Raw genomic sequence first — 18,365 nt, forward strand, 5'->3', positions numbered from 1 at the left:
CGGTGGTATCCCCCCCGGCCCCTGCGGCTCCCTTACCTTCTTGAAACACCGGCAGCTTCCCTCCTCTGCAGCTCTCAGAGAAGATGCCAAGCAGGTACACAGCGGAAAACAGGGCCCTCCACATGGTGCGTCAAGGTCTGTGCTCTTGCACCTGAGGAAGCAGAGAGAGATTCTGTTGTCCAGATCCACTGAGAAAAAGTGGGGCCGACGGGGCAGAACAGCTGGACCAGGATAAGTCACAAATAGGACAACAATCCCTTTTTTGCCATGCCAGGTCATATCCCAGGTCCTTCCTCACCCAGATGAGGATTAGCTGCCTTCAGCAGATGACCAAGACATCCATCCAGGGAATTTTCTTAGGGTAGAGCAGTAGAGATAATTGTCTTATCAATTTATATGGCTAACCAAATCTAAAAACCACGCAACTAAACAATAACTGAAGACAAGGACCATCAAGGTAGATCAGACTAGGAATCCAATGTCATGTAGGAATCCAATGTCATGTATCTTTTACTATCAGGTTATAGTAACAGGATCTTGCAAGTCTGAATGTGCTTCCCTCTTCCCTCCCTTTATCTTTATGAGACCTGGGGAGGGTCTTGTCTGAGATGTTTACTCAGGTTACATTCCTGCCCCAGACACAATTCCCTTTTATCTGACCATTGTCCTGGTCGTGGTTCTTTCTCCTGTCCCTCAAGGCCATTCCCTTGAGGAATAAAAATGTCATGATAGCCAAGCACATCAAGTTCTGCCCTTTTTCTACATGCCACACATGTGAAAAAGGGGTGGGGCTTTGGTCACATGGTCATGGTGGCCATTTTGATCTTTTTTACACCTCCCCCCCCCACAGACCCACCTGGGAGTAATTGTCCTGAGGCCCCATGTGTGGTAAAGTTGTTTATTGGACAATTGATTTTAATGCACAGAAAAAACAATAGAAAGAGAGGCTTACATTGGCCTAGGATATAATGAGATGGAAATGTTTATATATATGTGTATACATGTAGGGTTGCTTAAAGAAACAATCTGGCAACATCTTCTCGGAATCTTAAAACGCTCCTCATGCTGTGATAGGAAATGTGCTGATTTGGTTTGGACCTCCTTTTGCAAAACCCACAGTTCAGCTCAGCCCTCTTCAGGGGCCACCTACTTCGATGAAACCTCACTTTGGAAAACCCTGCTCTTCCTTGGTTTTCCCATTAACTATGCAAGGGAGAGCAACTCACCTGTGATGGAATGGTGTTATGAAGGCCACGCTCAGGGAGATAAGCATTTCCTTAGCCCCCAGCATTTCCCCCTTCCCTTAGTGTGGGAAGGTTAAGAAGATGAGACTGGCACCACCCTAAGGAATTCACGGTGTTTTGGCTTGCTGGCTTGGGAAGTTTAGATTCAGTCTGGAGAGATTCTGTCTTGGAGGTGGAAGCCAATAAATGCAACAGAACTGTATCTGCACTGTCTCGTGGAGTTCTTTGGGCTGAACCTGACATCACCTGCATTCAGGATTTGGTTTGATTTTTTTCTTTTTTAATGGAGTTAAGTAAAATCTGCTAAGTGTTTCAGAGTGAACTGCCAGCTTTGGGGCGAAAGGGAGCTAGGGGTTTGCACACGCAGGCATAGCGGTCGATTTTATGCTTACGGAAAGAAAATGACAACTTTCTTCTTTTTGAAATTGGGTGAAACCTGGAGGCTTGGTTGCACTTTTATCAGGGTACGGAGTATCAAGTGTCAAGCTAGCAGCCGCAGGAGATATTGGTCGGGAGAGATTTGACAGTGAGCTCCGGTGGGCTTCCAATCGTTCTGAAGCACGCTTGATTCAAATTTGTTTGGAATCAGGGACCTCTCCAAAGTAAGCTGAAGTCTGACCCGCTCTAACTTTCTTTGGCTGCATCAGAAGCACTTTGGAATTCTCAACACTTAGAGATTTTTCACATGATGAATTTAGCACATTGCCGGAATATTATTCTGAGTTATATAAAGAACCACTTCCTTTGGCAAACATTTGGCACATAACACGTTTTCTAGTGTGATCCGTGCTCATTTGGGTTCAGCTTTTTCTTAAAGACATAACATTGGGGATGGGTTTAACATTTCGTACCTTCTAAAAAAAGTATTATTATTACTATTACTGTTACTATTATCATTATTATGGTTGGTCGCACAGTCAGCCAGATGTTTAGAAGGATTTGGCATTTTTATCCACCTATTGAGTCCTTCCCAAGGACCTGGGATAGGCAGATGTTGTTGTTCGATGGTTATTATTATTAATTATTATCATTATTATTCTACATTCCATCTAAGATAAAGCCACAATAAAACCAACGATGCTTAAGTGCATGGATGCCACAAATTAAAATAAAGTTCATTACAGTAAAGCAAAGAATCAGGCAGTCTAAAATGCCATCTCTTTCCTGGAACACTTTTATCACACTTTCAGACCATACTGGCTGGGCAATAAATCCCTCTTGCAAGAGGAACTCAGCCCCGCATTCAATATCAGCAGACGTTTGACAAACGTGATACAACCAGATATGCTGCTTCCTTACTGGCAAGGAAGAAGTCACATTTATGCAGAGAATTTGTCTACTGCGGAACACAGAAATCAAACCCTGCGTGTGTGTGTGTGTGTGTGTGTGTGTGCGTGAGATAGATAGATAGAGAGAGAGAGAGAGAGACAGAGACAGAGACAGAGACAGAGACAGAGAGACAGACAGAGAGATAGACAGACAAAGAGACAAGGAGACAAGGAGACAGACAGACAGACAGGCAGATAAAATATCTGTGTATGTATGCACAGTATATTATATACACTTTGCCAGCCCCAGAATTTAAGTGTTAACACTTTTGCTGGGGCGACGGGCAGGAGGGTGTCAGACTGATGAAAGCAGTGTTGTGTCCTTGTGGTACAAGCCCCACCCCTCTTCTCCCCATGTGGCAACCCCACCTGCACACCCCAAAGGAGTAGGGGTTACGGTGCAATAATTCAATGTTGCTTTCCTATTTCACAAAAGCAGCAGGTCCCAGCCCACGCTACTACTTAGCCCATCACAAAATGGTTCTGCCTGGCCACCTCTTCACTTCAACGCTTCCATGTGCGCACATATCTAGGTAACAGGCACATCTTCCATGCTATGTTGATGCATAATGTGTGTTGATGCTTTGTCTGACCGAGCCAAGAACCTCTTTTAGTTGAAAAAAAAAATGTTGGCAGTTGTAATGGTTTTGTGGCAGAAAACCAAGGGCCTTTTAAAGCAGGCCTTCTTAACCATTTTGGGCTAAGTACCCCTTCGAGAGTCTGGTGAAACCTATAGACCCTTCTCAGAAAACAGTGTACTGAAATGCATTAAATAAATAAAATACTCAAATAACAGTTTTCAAAATATTTTTAAAAAACCCAATTCAAATAATTTTAGATAGTGAGATTTGCTGACGTTAACAAACATACATCCAGATCAATGTTTCTCAACTTTGGCCACTTTAAGATGTGTGGACTTCAATTCCCAGAATTCCTCAGCCCGCAAGGGGAACTCAGTTGAGAAACACTGATCTAGAGTCTAGAGGCCATACATCACTTTATTGCCTACATTCATTGTTGAACGAAAAGCTAAGTTTCAGGTAGACGTTATTGAAAATAAAGTTGTTTATTTTTCCCACCCAAGTTCATGGACCCCAGGTTAAGAACCCCTGTCACAGAGTCAAGCTATTATAGGCACTGCTTTTGAAGGTTAGCACTAACAAGACTCCTTGTGTAAATACTTGTACCTAGAATTCTAGCCTCAGAAACAGGGGGTGGAGGTCAAAAAGGTCAAGATGACCTCTGCATCTGCATGATTGAAGTCCCTTTTCATTTTTATATGTATGACACGCTTCGTGGGCCTTTTTGATTGCAGCAACCTCCTTGAACTTTCTTTTACCATCCCTGTATGGACCCCCCAGCTCAGAAACAATGGGGAGATCCCCATTTGAGTCCCACTCCTCCAGTAGAAACCCTAAGTACTCCTATCCCTCGCTGGTTTTCTCCCATTCCCACTCAGTTGCACTACCAGCCCATACCTCACAAGGACAGATGCACCCAATGTACTTAACCAGGTGACTTAAAACCTTGCTAAGCATGCTATACTTGGCTAATTTTAACCTTGCTTATTTTGGCTAGGCTATGGTTCAATGGATCATGGACACGTAGAAAACAGGGGAAATCCACAACCGACTTAACCAGGTTGCATGAACACAATCGATAAAGAATTGATGTGTAGGTTTGGGTGTTCCAAGAAAGAGTGTATGTGTCAGTGACTAGGAAATGCAATAGAAACATATAAGAAGTGAGATGTGGAGATGGGGTTAGGATCTATGGGATACCGGTTGGCTAGTTTATGTACTGGTATCTTTTTTGCCCCCACCCTGGACTGCTGAGAGACACAAGCATCATTTTTATGACATCATCCTGCAGATGCTTATTCCAAAATAGATTTGCTCAGTTTAATGGGGAATACTTTCAGCTAACTGGATAGAAGATTGTAGTTTAGTGTATTTTATTAAGGAGTACTTGTAAACCCCATTATTATAAAAATCCTACTTAATTGCCCCAGTGAAATCAATCGAATTTTAATATGCTTAACTGTGATTGAATTTTTCAACCAAATGATCAGAAAAGAAATGAAAAATGTTCTTAAGCTCTAGAGATAGACACAGAGGTGTTGGAATCTCTCACTGCAAGAGAATAAGGTGGTACAGGCTTCAGGAGGAGGAGGGTAGTCCTGCTTAAATCTCTGAACTGATTTATGTCACTTTGGGTACTTCCAGGCATACATATTTTATTGGGCCAAATAAGTCTAAATTGAAAAGAGTTGGGGTTGGAGACTGAGGCTGGCTGAATAGTTTTTCTGAATGATTGCAAGCAGTTGAATCAAATTGGACCCAATTTGTGGAATCCTAGTAAAACAGATACAAAAAGAGGAATCCATGGCAGATGAGGATTTACTGAAATAGCTTTAAGTATGTTGCAGTAATGCACCAGGGTTAATTCCCAGCTCCCTAGCAGTAGTAACGGCTAAAACATTTCCGTATTGCTGCTATGCAGAGTTTGATTTATATCCCACCTTTCTTTCAGGAGCTCTAGGGGAGGAGATCTCTACATATAGGTAGTCCTCATTTAGTGTCTGTCTCATACAGCAACTGATTGCAGTTACGACAGAGATGAAAAAATAACTTTGCAATCAATCCTCGCATTTACAACCTCCTCAGGTCTGTAAAGCAAAGGAAAGCAAAATTGTAAGCACAGTCACTGTTTTGCTTAGCGACTGCTCTGCTTAATAACTGAGTTGTTGGTCCCAGTCATGGTCACTAAATGAGGACTAGCTGTATAGCACTTTTTCCTCAGGTTGTCCTACAATGACCAACCTGTGAGTTTGATTGGTCTGAAAAATAATGACTAAGCTCAAGTCATCCGACTTGAACCCTTAACCCAGGGTTTCTCAATCTTGGCAACTTTAAGATGGGTGGACTTCAACTCCCAGAATTCCCCAGCCAGCATGAAGTCCACCCGTCTTAAAATTGCCAAAGTTGAGAAATACTGCCTTAACCATTGCATCCTACTGGCCTTCTCACTTCCCTACCACACACACTAAATGTGATTGATGACAGCACTTGCTTCAAAACCAACAGCATTTTTTAAAAAATCAGTTTGTGCACCAACAACTACTCATGGTTGAGTCTTCAACCATCTTGAAAGGATGGTTGTATTATTGAAATTTGAAGCCTTTGAATTTTGAGGGAAGTTATCAGAATGACAACCAGAGGTGGTTAACAGCAACATTCCTAAATGGTGTTTCATCCATCCTCTAGCTTTTCTTCACTCCCACTTTCATTTTTTTACTTTCACAACATTTCCTGTGCTGGGAACAGCTTCTGCTCTTGTTCATGCATTCCTGCAACTGATCTTTACTCTTCTCAGGAAAAGAGCAGCCACTGCCAACTTCTCCTACCATTCGCTCCACCTTCCCCAACAGAGCTCCTGTCCTTCTCAGAGCCCTCTATGCTGCTTGTAAGATCACAACCCAGTCATATCTGCCCTGCATTATGATACTGTAAAGAGCAGCAGTCCAATTGGCTACCTTTCTACCAGAAGTGTTTGTGGGGAGGGATCAAAAGGTCGAGATGGTGGCTGTGACTGCACAAGTGAAGCTCCACCTCCTTTCTGGGCAAGTTGCACATTGAAAAGAGGTCGAGCTGCAATCTTGCAGTCCCAGCGGCCACCATAATTATTTTGACCCCCTTCCGTGGATGCTCCCAATTGCGGCCTATTAAGCACAGATCTAGATCAGTGCTTCTCAACCTTGTCAACTTGAAGCTCTGTGGACTTCAACTCCCAGGATTCCCCAGTCAGCACTGGCTGGGGAATTCTGGGAGTTGAAGTCCACACATCTTCAAGTTGCCAAGGTTGAGAAGCACTGATCTAGGTGGTGTCCATGAAAGGAGGAGGCAGTTCTTCTCAGGTCACCATTGCCTAAAGGCAGCAATGTTTTTTAGCGGCACAGAAACCCTTCTTTTCCACCCTACAGTATTTTCAGCCTTTGAGAGGACAGGAGAGTATAGTGGTAATATTCCAAGAGCGGGCTGGGTCAAATTTGGGGACTTGGTTTAGTTTTAGATTATGTTTTACAAAAAGGTAGGAGCACCAACTTTCCCAGAGATGCTACTACTGCAGCTTAAATTGTCCAAAAAAATAAGAACAGAAAGATACACAAACATTATTAGCCCCTTTGCAGCTGAATTTTCCACATGTTGCAAAGCTGGAGGGGGTGGGGGTGGTTGGGTTGCATGGATTTTAGGAATCGTTCATCTCTGCTCAAGTTACCCCCTTTTCCCTTACCTGCCTCACTGGTGCTGTTCAATGTTCCTTTGGCCTCTTTCACCAAATCCCTCCTCGCTTCATGCTCCTCCATCTATTGCTACGTACACAGCCGCGGGGTGTCCACGGGGTATGGTTTAGAAAGTCAAGATGGCAGCACAACAGTGCAATTGAAGTTCCACTTGCTTTTTATGGTTCGCACACCAGCATGGCTACTATCTTGATGTTTTTGACCACATTCTGTGAGCACCCCTGCATAGCAGGAAAAGACATCTGCAAATGCTTTTAAGTGTAACTTTCCTTTGTCATTTGGGGAATATTTTGGTTTGGAAAAATCCTTTACCTTCAGTTCAGTTTGATTTAGCCATAGTTTGGCCAGATTTGACCATCGATAGAATGCCTTCTGAAAATGGTTGGATTTTCTTTCAAGTATTACCAAAATTGCTGCTGGACAGCCCATATTTGGCTGGAAATATAAGTGCAGCATTTAAACTTCCTAGAGGCAAGTTCAGGAGCAACCCTAATTTAGACTCAGACTGATTTCTGGCAAAAATGTTTTCTGGATCTTGACACCCTTCCTCAAAGCCAGGCATGTTTTGCCACCAGCTAATAACATTTTCAAGAAGTGTTAGAATCAACAAAAATTCCAGGGTGCTTTTATATTAGGAAGAACAATCTGACCTCTGAAAAAGACAGCCTGTTCTGCGTAAGATTGAGGAATTTTTTCCCACTGTCAAAATGAAGTTGAAACAAACTTTTAGACTGACTTGAAGAACTGGCTCATGTAAAATATCCAGCAAGGTAAATTATTTCCTTAAAACTGTGTTCTATATTGTCCTTCTAAAATTAGAAAAGTGCATAGAATGTTATGCTTCTTAAAGATACAAAAGCACATTAAAAATATTAATTTTTTTAAAAAGTGAAAAAAGCTGTAATGGGAACATGGTAGGAAAAAAAAATTTTTTTTGTGGAGGGTTGCTACTGTCAAGAAAATACTAGCCTTTGCTATGATGGATTTTCCAGCAATAATGGATAGAAATTGCAGCTCCCTGGATCTTGGTTAAATATAAGGAAAAACTTCCTGATAGTAAGATATGTACAGCAGTGGAACAATCAATTTATGGAATTTGTGGCTTTTTGTTTCTGCACCTTCTAAAGAAAAGACTGGCTAGCCACCTTTCCTGGGTGGTTTAAATCAGTGTTTCTCAACCTTGGCAACTTTTGTGTGGACTTTCAAGCTGTGGATTCTCATGCTGGCTGAAGAATTCTGGGAGCTGAAGTCCACACATCTTAAAGTTATCAAGGTTGAGAAACACTGGTTTGAGTAGCTGACCCGCATATTCCTGAGAATTGGATTAGATCTTTGTAGTTTCGATTCCACAATTCTATGACTTATGATTCAGTTACTGGGGAAATTAACTAACTTCACTTTCTATATGAACTTGCTAAGTTCCCATTTGCAAAAGCCATATAGAAACCCAAACCTACATTTTATAAGAAAGTATTCATCAAAGCAAATTCTATTACAGAAGGATTCCTTGCAAAAAGTGTCTCCATTAGAAAAGTGAACAAAAGCATGTGAATCGTGGAAGGGATACAAAAATGCGCACCAATTTTCATGCAGATATGGGAGGGAGAGAATTGCAAGTCAGTATGTCAGCCAATGAAGATGGAGTGAAGTTGAAACTGACAGATTCAGCCTTCCGTCTTGACTGTACATCCAACAAGATAGAGACATAGGAGCTAGCAGGAACAGCCCATACAGGCAGGTTGCTACAGGAAGAAAGTCCTCCAAATTCCTTGGTCCCACCCTATTTATAGCTTTGAAAGAAATACTAACCCTCCAAACCATTAGGGGACTCGAAGCTGGTACATTTGGCCCAATATAGATTGCTATTGAAATCTGAGAGGGAAAAGAATTTGAAAAAGTTTTAAAATGTGGATGGTATCAGGAGTTGCTTTAACACTGAAATGGTGGGCAAAAATACCAAGCTAAAGCCCCATGTGCCCCCCACCCCAGGATTATACCACTGACCTTCAGTTTCAAAGCTGAATTGCAGTAATGGAAGTCCTAAGTCGTTTTCAGATGGGAAGTAAGAGAAATAGGTGGAATTACACTTGATGTACCAATAAATTAAGGAGGGGCAGGGGACAAGAAACTGGGCTGGAAATCCCAACTCCTATCCTTCTAATGAGGTCATGAGATGATGGGATGAAGTGGGATGTGCAAAAGAGCCACTTCTCATTTTCTCACCCTGTCTCACACTTTTTGCTTACACACAGATAAGCAGAGAGCCCTGTGCAATGTACTCAACTCTTTCCCTCCTTGCTCCTTCATTAACTGGTCCCTTCTAGTCTTGAAAATGATATCGTTTGAGCAGGATTCTCCATACTGGAAGAGGATGAGCAGAGCAGCATTCCAACACAGCTTGAGAGTGATGGAATAGAGTGACATCCACACCACTTGCTCAGTTGCTAGCATTGATCTGGTTGGCTACAAGGGGCAGGAGAAACACTCAGGTTTGAGCTAGCTGTAGTGATGGGAAGAGTAGCCTAAATTAGTGGTAGCAGCCCTCAGATCCCAAACTGAAAGGAAAGGAGAGAAGTCCATGATGTAGCTCCAATCATAGGACCACAGGGGGCTTGCTCACTCTTATTCAAGGAGAAATATATACTTACTATTGTGTTGCATAAATATAAGATGGAAAGTGGTGCGGTTCTCTTGCTCTCAGGCACTTACCCAGCCATTTAGGAACCATCTGGATAATGCAGCACTTGAAATAATTTGGGTAATAACCTCTCAATGGCTAAAATGTCAGGTTGGAATGACTCCATAGGTTACCAAGAGCTTCTACAGAAAAGATGATCCCTCACAACTTGAGGAACTTAGCCAAGCCATGAACTACGGTAGGAAGCCCCCTCCTCCAGCTAGTTTTAGCATTTTTTTTTTTTTTAAAGCTTTCCTTTATCACTGAGGAACCTGGATTTAAGAAGAACTTGAGGTTCACCAACTGATGACCTATAGCTAGAAGCTTTGCTGGATTAGAGTGACCAAGAAAGAGAAAAAAGTTGAGCTTCAGCAAGTCCTAAGAATGGGTCCCATGGACTTTTTGCCACAATTTCCTTGCAAATATATGCGATGAAAGCATGTAGTAAGTCTGTATCCTGCGAAATGTAGGATTTTTCCTCCTCAGACCCTTTTGAAAGGGTTGTTTCTAGGATGATGCAACTGGACCATTTGGTTCAAAAATCAGCTTCTCCTACGCAGTTGCTCTGTTAATCTCTTCAGATAAGACTGTGCATAAAACACATCTGGAAGTATTTGTGTCATAGTCCAAGATGCGTGAAGAAGCCCTTGACTTTCCTCTTCCACATCTTCCTGGGCTCTCTTGTGGGTCTGCGCTAAATACAGTTCCCCCCTCTCTTTCTCACACACACACACCCATAGACTCCCAACATTAAGCAGAACTGTGTGTCAACCATTTTCCAGGCAAGGAGAATTTTTGAGAGGTTTAATATCACAGTGTCCAAGATGCACATCAGGGAAGAAAAGTTGCAGCTTCTGAGCTCATTGGTTTCGTTGAGCTGAAAAGCTTCCCCTCCAAAGGGGACTTCTAGCAACCCCACTTGCTAATTCACAAGGATCAAAGCAAAGAGAAAGTTCCTGCTGTACAGGGTACGGATGTTAGAAAGCTAGCTGCAAACCAAACTGGGAGAGAGCCATTCTCTTACCTGCTGGAGGTGCTACACACAGCTGGCCATGTTTCTAAGAAGAGTGTGAGAAACTGTGTCCCCAGCAAGCAAGCGCGCGAGCCTGCAGCCTACGTCACTGTTGAATCTGGCAACTGTCAGCTCCAACTTTCACGTTCTTTAAAACTCCCCCCTTTCTTTCTGATGTTCCAAGAAGGCGCAAGCAGGGAATGGCAGAGATAGAAAAAAGCTGCTTCTGATCTCGGCTGCAAAGCAAACTGGAGGAATCCTTAGAGTTGGAGACACCTCCAGGAGAACTCAGCTCACAGTGCTTTTCAGCTCCTTTCCCCCTCCCTCTCTTTGCTTTTCTCTCCAGAGGTGGAAAAGTGAAGATTTCCCCCCACCCTTCCAACTCCAGGCTGACTCAGTGATGAAGGGCTGCTGTTGCGCCAGGCCCCCGAGCTGGAATCGAGCAGTTCACAAACGTGCTGGAATGCCAAGAGAACTTAATCAAACCCAGCTGGGATGGGAACAAAGGCCCGGAGGCAAGGGAACCTCCGCCAGATCTTCCCCGACTTTTTGCTGTGCCTAATTCTGTCTGTTTCTCAACCTTCTGAAGGTTTGATGCATCTTAATGAGATTTGGCTGGGCCCAGAAGTTGCCATGGAGAGGAGCCAAGCCGATGTGATGTGTCCAACTCCTGCTATCGTAGCAACACAGAAAGTCCCTTCCTGTTGAGTGGAGCCATTGGCCCATCTTGCTTGGTGGGCTGGTTGGTTGTAGTTCTCTGGGGTCTCAAGAAATAAGTGTTCTTCCTTTCAACTCTCCCCAGTCCTTTTGTGGGGGAACTAGATATGGAAGCAAGAGATTTGGCATGCAAAGCAAACCAGGTCTTTCAGCGATGGGTGTTGGGTGATGGGTGTTGGGGTGGCAAGAATGAAAACATTTATCCCAGTCTCTATGACCTAAACAATTCATTTGTGGGAAATAAAACTAGCTAGCTGAAATTTAACCCCAGTTATTTCTCCTTAAGCTCCTGTTGACCAGGCCATTGGTTTCAATAGATAAAAGACAATGGAGGGGAAAAAATGTGTCAACATAGGAAACAAGAATAGAAAACAGTTAATATTTTCTCTCTGGGACTCCAAAACTTAAAAAGCTAGAAAGCACAGGGTTCTACCATTTTTTGCAAATTAGTCCTGCCTTGGCTTATCAGCGAGGGAGATTTGGCTCAGAATAGTCAATCTGGATCAGAGAGGGAAGAGTCCAGTTTCCACAGGAAATAGCCATGCCCAATGTTGAGCTTTTCAGCAAAGTTCTCAAACCCAGAACTCTATCTATCTATCTATCTATCTATCTATCTATCTATCTATCTATCTATCTATCTATCCAAAATCTCATCCGTTCTTAGGGACTGTGGGAATGTGATTTTTGTGAATCCTGGTATGAACTGGCCCCAATTTGTACCACTCAGGAAAGCCTTCTCCTCCAGCCTGGTAACCTCCTAAAAGATTAGGCGCATATTGGCTATGCCAGCTGGGGCTTCTGGGATTAGAAGTCCAACAGGTCTGGAAATGGGAGGCTACACCTGTTCTTTCCTATTGTTATGATAATTCATAGAAATTCATTGTGCATTTTTACTTGTTCAGACCTCCTGGGGACTAAGATAATAGACCTCTGTGAAATACACAATGTTAGGTTAACACAGGCTATTAATACAAGTTGTCTCTGCTTTCAGGAGCTGGAGTACTCATGGTCTTCAAAGGTTGTTGAGCTTCAACTTCCAGCAACCTTAGTTAGCATGATCACTGGGAAGGGATGCTGGTAAGTTCTAGAGGACCACAACTTCTTACCCATTTTAGCAAGATGGGGGATTGTGTGTGCAAAGGGATATACCGCCTAACCCTGCATCCTCAACTTCTAATGCATAGACATGCAGGACAGTTTATGACATCTAAAGTCATGTATTTTGGTTAACTGAGGTTGACCCTGAGGATACATATCTGAACGGAGAACTCGCTCAGTGTTGGAAAAGTATCACAGCTTTATTTAGTCCGGTTCCTATTAATGATTGGAGCAATGGGCAATGAGTTCACAGACAGATTGACTGTTGATGGATTGAAGCCAGCCACTACCAGTGACCACCCAGTGAGTTCACAGATGAGAAGGGATTGCAACTGGAGGATTACATAATACCAGAGAGTCTCTTCCCCCTTCCCCACATCTCGCCGTGCTGGGAACCCCTGCAAATGCATTTCAGCTGCCTGTAAGTCCACATGTGGCCGCTGAGAAGAGAAAATGAAGCACAAGAGGCTATCCTTTAAAGCTCATCATGGAACAGCCCTGTCAATCTCAGGCACAGAAATGTGCTGGAAATGTGTAAGAAAGGAGCAAAGAGGACACCTAGACACATAGCCTGCAGCCCAAACCTGGAAACTCAGTTGCAAAACTCCTAAAGAACCCTCTCCAAGAAAGGAGATGCAGCTTTCTCTCATTGTGGTTATTGATGAAATCCCATTCTTCCTCCCAGGAAATTGATGTGGCTGCAAAGGGTGACAAGGCTGACCATGTGCCAGAGCCAAATGACAAGCAAAGTATTTGCTATGGTCTTAGTGCTAATTTGCCCAAGCACTTCAGGCAAATGCAACCCAAAGAATCCTTGCTTTTCACACCTGAACCACTTGACATGGGGTGGAGGACTTATACAAGGATCTCCAAATTTTAAGGCAGAGGGAATGATGGAGCAAGGTCACGCAATCATGGATTTGAACTGGGCACCACTAATTCTAGGTCAATATTTTATCTACAATGATACCGCCAATTCAATCATCCAAGTTGTAGGGAGGCAGGGTAGGATAACACATCAAAGAAGGGAATACATATATTCTGGTGTAGGCTTTCAGGGCCAGCATCTGTTGGGTTGGGTTGGGCTTTGGGGTTTAGTGACCGTGGTCTAGACAGGCTATAACACTAGAGACGGGCTAAAGACAGGTTAGGCTATAAAGACAGGAGCCCACTCAGTCCCTGCTCTGTTGCTTGTGGTCCACATAGCGGATCACCTTGCCTCTGAAGAGGCCAGCCACCATTGCCAGCAAAATGTCAGGAAATCTTTTGTCTAGACTATGGCCACTAAGCCCTGAAGCCCAACACTACACAATGGAGCACAAATACTTTGCACATATGTTGGTATTACTCTCCAGACTTAACATTCAACTGAATGCAACTTGGAGCCTATGAAGATAAAAAAGCAATTCTTTTGCCATACTGGAATAATTTTTTCTTGGCTAAGGAATCGTCAACATGAAAGAAAAGGCCAAAACTAGAAGTTGATTTTCCTCTGAAGCCCATTTTTTATATATTTCTGTGAACACAAGGAACTCCTTTTCTCCAAATTTAATGGTTGGTTTAATAAGGAGTGCTCTGACTGGCAAGTTCTATTTCTGGGGGATCAGAGATAGGAAGATTCCTCCCATCATCTACTTCTTGGCTGTTTTATCATCTTTGGTATATCATTCTCCCTCTTTCATTTAAGGTTTACCTGTACTCAAGTAAGAGTAATTGGTCAAATTGAGAGGCAGGAACAAAAGAGGGGATGGAAACATGTCCTTGTTTTACCTTTTCAGGAACATGGGATGCATTTCTCTTGGATATTTGAACTTAGCAGGAGCTCCTGTGGGAGGATGTGCTCCTGAACTTAAGTGGAGTGCTGAAAGGAGACTGAGTAATTAAGTAACAGAACCTCCTATTAATTTTTTTTTAATGTTCATAATATAGTAGTCTTGGATGAAGATATGGGCTTAACCCAAATGCATTTGAAGGGGAAAAAATGAGATTGATTAAGAAATACGTGAGATGGAAGAGCCTCACTTCTATCTAAATTTCATCTGGAAGAAAGAGCAGAACAAGGCAGAATGAGAGAGAGGGGAAGTTCCTTCTGTCTCTTCAACAGAGACTCATGTTACTAAGGTGAGAAACAGGCAAGCCTAACAAACTAAGAACACGCCCTAAGCCCAACAGCGGAGTCCTTTCACAGAAGCATTCCCTGCCATGAGACAGAAACAAATGGGATATCTGACTTTCAAACCTTAGTCACTCACCATGCAAAAAAAAAAAAAAAAAAAAGATTGTTTTAACAGTGCAGATTAAGATCAAACATGGCAGATAAAGACAATTACAAAAATTTTGACTCAAGTTGAGTGTGGCAGTGAAATAGTTAAGGGTATGATAGCTAGGGGAAAGAATACGTGGTGTATTTTATTTGTTATCATTGTATTATTCCCCCCACCACTCCCCAAACTCCATAAAGTGCTATTATGCCATGACGTAGCACAGCCTTTGCCAACCTGGCACTTTTCCAATGTGACAAACTGCAACACTCAGCATCTTCAGGCTTTTGTGGATGCTAGCAAGAGATGGAGGCTATCCTAGAAGACACATGATGGAGATGATGGGTTAAAAATGGCAGGATGAAAGTCAGAGGACTGCTGGTGGGGCAGATCCATCACACCAACCCTACCCCACCTAAAACATTGGCAGCCACTTTCTGCTTTCATAATCTGCAAACTGGAACATGAAATGGGGTAAGCTGGCATCACCTTTTCCTTTTCCAAGGGAGCTGTTGTTCCTTTCACACTCTGTGTGAAAATTATGCAAGTCTAGATTGCTAACATCATCACCTTTCAGTTCAATGTACTGCAATATTTGTAAAACTATCCCAGTTGTGATATTCTGGCTGATATTTCACAAAACTGGGAATTAGAACAATGGGCAAACAGTAAGATTGAGTAGAAGGGTACAGAACAAAACATAGACACTTTGGGCTCTTTCCCACAAGTGATGGACTTTTCTTCTTCAAGGATGGGGGAACATTTCTGCTGATGCTGTCAGAGGAGCAAGGCATGGTGGAAAGTGGCTGAGATTACCAGTAAGATTACTCACCGTGGGAAGTCCTTTCTACAATGTGGACATTCCTACTAGAGCTTTAAAAATGTGAAGAAAACTCAGAGCCCTATCCTGGATGGAAGGGTGTGGTCCTGCAGCCAGCCATGGCAGTCTCTACAGAGAAGGGGGGTGATGGATTTCTCTGATCCTGGGAATGAAAATGCATGCTTCCATAATATGGCAGAACAAGAACAGATGGGCATTTTCATCTTATCAAATAAACAAGTAGCACCCTCCCCATTAAACCAAGACTCGGTTAGAAAGAAGATCAAGGGCTTTAACATACACACTGATAAATGAGGGTCAAGGAATTCTCAAAAGACCTGCTTGCAGTGTTCAGACTGGATGGGCAGAGTGAATTTTGGCAAGGCAGTACATGATGTAACCTAGTGCATAGCATATAGACATACTATAGAGGTGGCTGAGCTAATGGTCGCAAGAAGGTCCATTTCCTCAGAACCAGCAAGATCAAACTTCTCCCAAATATGGTCCAGATGGGTCCAGGTTACCTGAGGGACCATCTCAACCTCATCACATCAACCTGTCCCACCCGGTCAGGCAGAGAGGGCATGTTGTGGACCCCATCAGCGAGAGAATGTCGGCTGGCGGGGCCCAGGAGGGGAGCCTTCTCTGCCATTGCCCCCACCCTTTGGAATATTCTCCCCCCAGTGGTGCGGCTTTCCAGAAAGGACTAACGACCTGGCTCTGCCAGCTTGCGTGGGGCAACACGCAATCCTGGGGATGGCTGGTGCCCTGATGATGCTCCCCAAGCTACTTGCCAATTAACATCTATTCTTGCATTATATTTACTATTTATTCAGGACCATTTTACATTGCATTTTTAATTGATTTTAACTTCTCTGTAAACTGCCCAGAGTCATTTCTTGATGAAATGGGCAGTGACAAATTTGATAGATAGATAGATAGATAGATAGATAGATAGATAGATAGATAGATAGATAGATAGATAGATAGATAGATAGATAGATAGATAGATAGATAGATAGATAGATAGATAGACAGACAGACAGATAGATAGATAGATCGATCCAAGCCAGACCAAGCCCCAGTGACCTCTCTACAGGATCTGCTCCAAGGCCAGAGTCCAACCCACCACCAGTCTGAGAGGCTTCATCCACCAAATGCCCAGCATATTCCTCACAGCAACCTTATAAGTAAAGCTCTAAACTACCCTGCCCAGGAGGGTTTGGTACTCAGAATAGGGCCACCAGACAGCAGCTAGTTTCCAGGCCTAAGGCAGTACTAGAATTCACATCTCCTGGCTCTTACTGGTCACCTTGAAACTATCTCAAAAAGTCAAGTATGAATGGCCCCATCAGCAAACCATGTAAACCCACTATGAATGTCTGAGTGGGGAACCACTGATTCCCAGCAAGCCTGCAGGTGAATATGTGGGTTTGAATCCGAAGAACTCTCTTTCACAGGCTGAAGATGCTGAGCTCTATCTGAAACAGCCTATAAACCAGTGTTTCTCAACCTCGGCCACTTGAAGATGGGTGGACTTCAACTCCCAGAATTCCCCAGCCATTCCCATGCTGGCTGGGGAATTCTGGGAGTTGAAGTCCACCCATCTTCAAGTGGCCGAGGTTGAGAAACACTGCTATAAACTATTGCAGGAAAATGATGTTTTCAAGTGTGTTCATTTGGTGAATCTTCCACTTGGGCTGTTAAATCGAAGGAAGATAAAAGCAGATAATAGTGCTGGGGTCTCAACACAGCCAACAGTTGCCTGTTGGTGGAAGACAAGAGGCACAACTCTTTAGAGGGGAATTACGGCACAGAAAGCTTGTTCCAGTTTCCCTCCGGGAAGAGTAGGCGGATAAGCAGAAACGGTCTTGCTCTGTGGGATCTCTGTTCTGGAAGGCGCTTGGTTTCCAACCCAAAGCGCCCTGTTGTACAGTTTGTCATCCAGACCTGAGGTTTTGGTTTGCTTTCTGAGACACATGAATGAGCAGCACTCATTTGTGGGTCCTAAAATACCTAAAGTTTGCATCTGTTCTTTATGGAAAACTTTACAAAGGGGAGAGAGTTTGGCAGTAAAGAAGAGTTAATTCAGGATGGTTGGCTGCTGTTAAGAATGGGTGGATTGGTCCATCTCAGTTTCTCGTGTTTAAAAAAAAGAAAACTGCCCTTTTTCACGTTCACTCCCAATATCTAATTTTTTCCTCCTTTGCATAATTAAACAATTTTCTCTAATGTAGAGTGTGTTGATGTGCTCTTTTCATGAATCTCTACTTTTTTGTGTGGCTTTTCCCTCAAATACTCAGTTTTGGTGAACTGCATTGCAAAATTTGGAGAAGGAAACATGTTGAAAGGTAATTAGATATTGGACTGCTCACTCATTAAGCATGCATGTAGTTTGCATGTTGATGTAAACTGAATTAATTTATCCCCATCTGTAACAACTGGGTGGATTCCTCAAGTGAGGACGTAGTAGCCAGTCATAAGCAACTCTTCTTATAGGAGCTTCCATGCCTCTGGTCCTCAACCCTGGCTCTGCAGCCTCATGGAATAAACATATTTTTTATTTAAAACAGGTATGCCATATTTGAGAGCTAGCAGATGTAACTTCAACCCATGTTCAAGTCCTTGCGTGACCATGCACTAATCACTCTCATTTAGCCCATCCTAAGGGCTGTTGTAAGGTTGACACAACTATCTTCCTCAGCTCTTCAAGAAGCTCCAGTCCAGGAGCAGTTGACAGTGCCCGTCAAATGAAACTCATGCAAGAGATACCATCCAAGACAAAAAGCAAAAACATGAATTATGAGAATTTAGAGCTATCATTCTAAATGAATAAATATATTCTGTCGTGAGCAAGTTCTGACTGGCATTTTAGGCATGAGCCCAGAAACTCAGCAATTAGCTT

The 18,365-nt window shown here is 43.1% G+C and overlaps 1 protein-coding gene across 6 annotated transcripts in view; it reads right to left on the reverse strand.

Annotated features, from left to right (window-relative positions):
* The window catches only part of COL16A1 (collagen type XVI alpha 1 chain), a 168,723-nt gene extending 157,854 nt beyond the window's left edge, over window positions 1-10,869 (reverse strand). For 4 of the 6 annotated variants that reach the window (XM_088153479.1, XM_088153471.1, XM_088153467.1 and 1 more), the window contains exons 1-2: window positions 10,577-10,869; window positions 37-151 (exon numbers count right to left, since the gene is read on the reverse strand). In XM_088153479.1, coding sequence (XP_088009605.1) covers window positions 37-124 — 88 coding nt within the window. In that variant the 5' untranslated portion in view covers window positions 125-151; window positions 10,577-10,869. Of the gene's footprint in view, window positions 1-36; window positions 152-8,879; window positions 8,924-9,584; window positions 9,727-10,576 lie in introns of those variants that run through there. The other 2 variants (XM_088153463.1, XM_088153460.1) reach the window with 2 other exon arrangements.
* Window positions 10,870-18,365: the final 7,496 nt, after the last annotated feature.

Source organism: Python bivittatus, unplaced genomic scaffold (genome assembly GCF_059951505.1).
Source record: "Python bivittatus isolate LINGU-HERP-01145 unplaced genomic scaffold, Pbiv_v1 ctg000040_np1212, whole genome shotgun sequence".
Lineage (NCBI taxonomy): Eukaryota > Metazoa > Chordata > Lepidosauria > Squamata > Pythonidae > Python > Python bivittatus.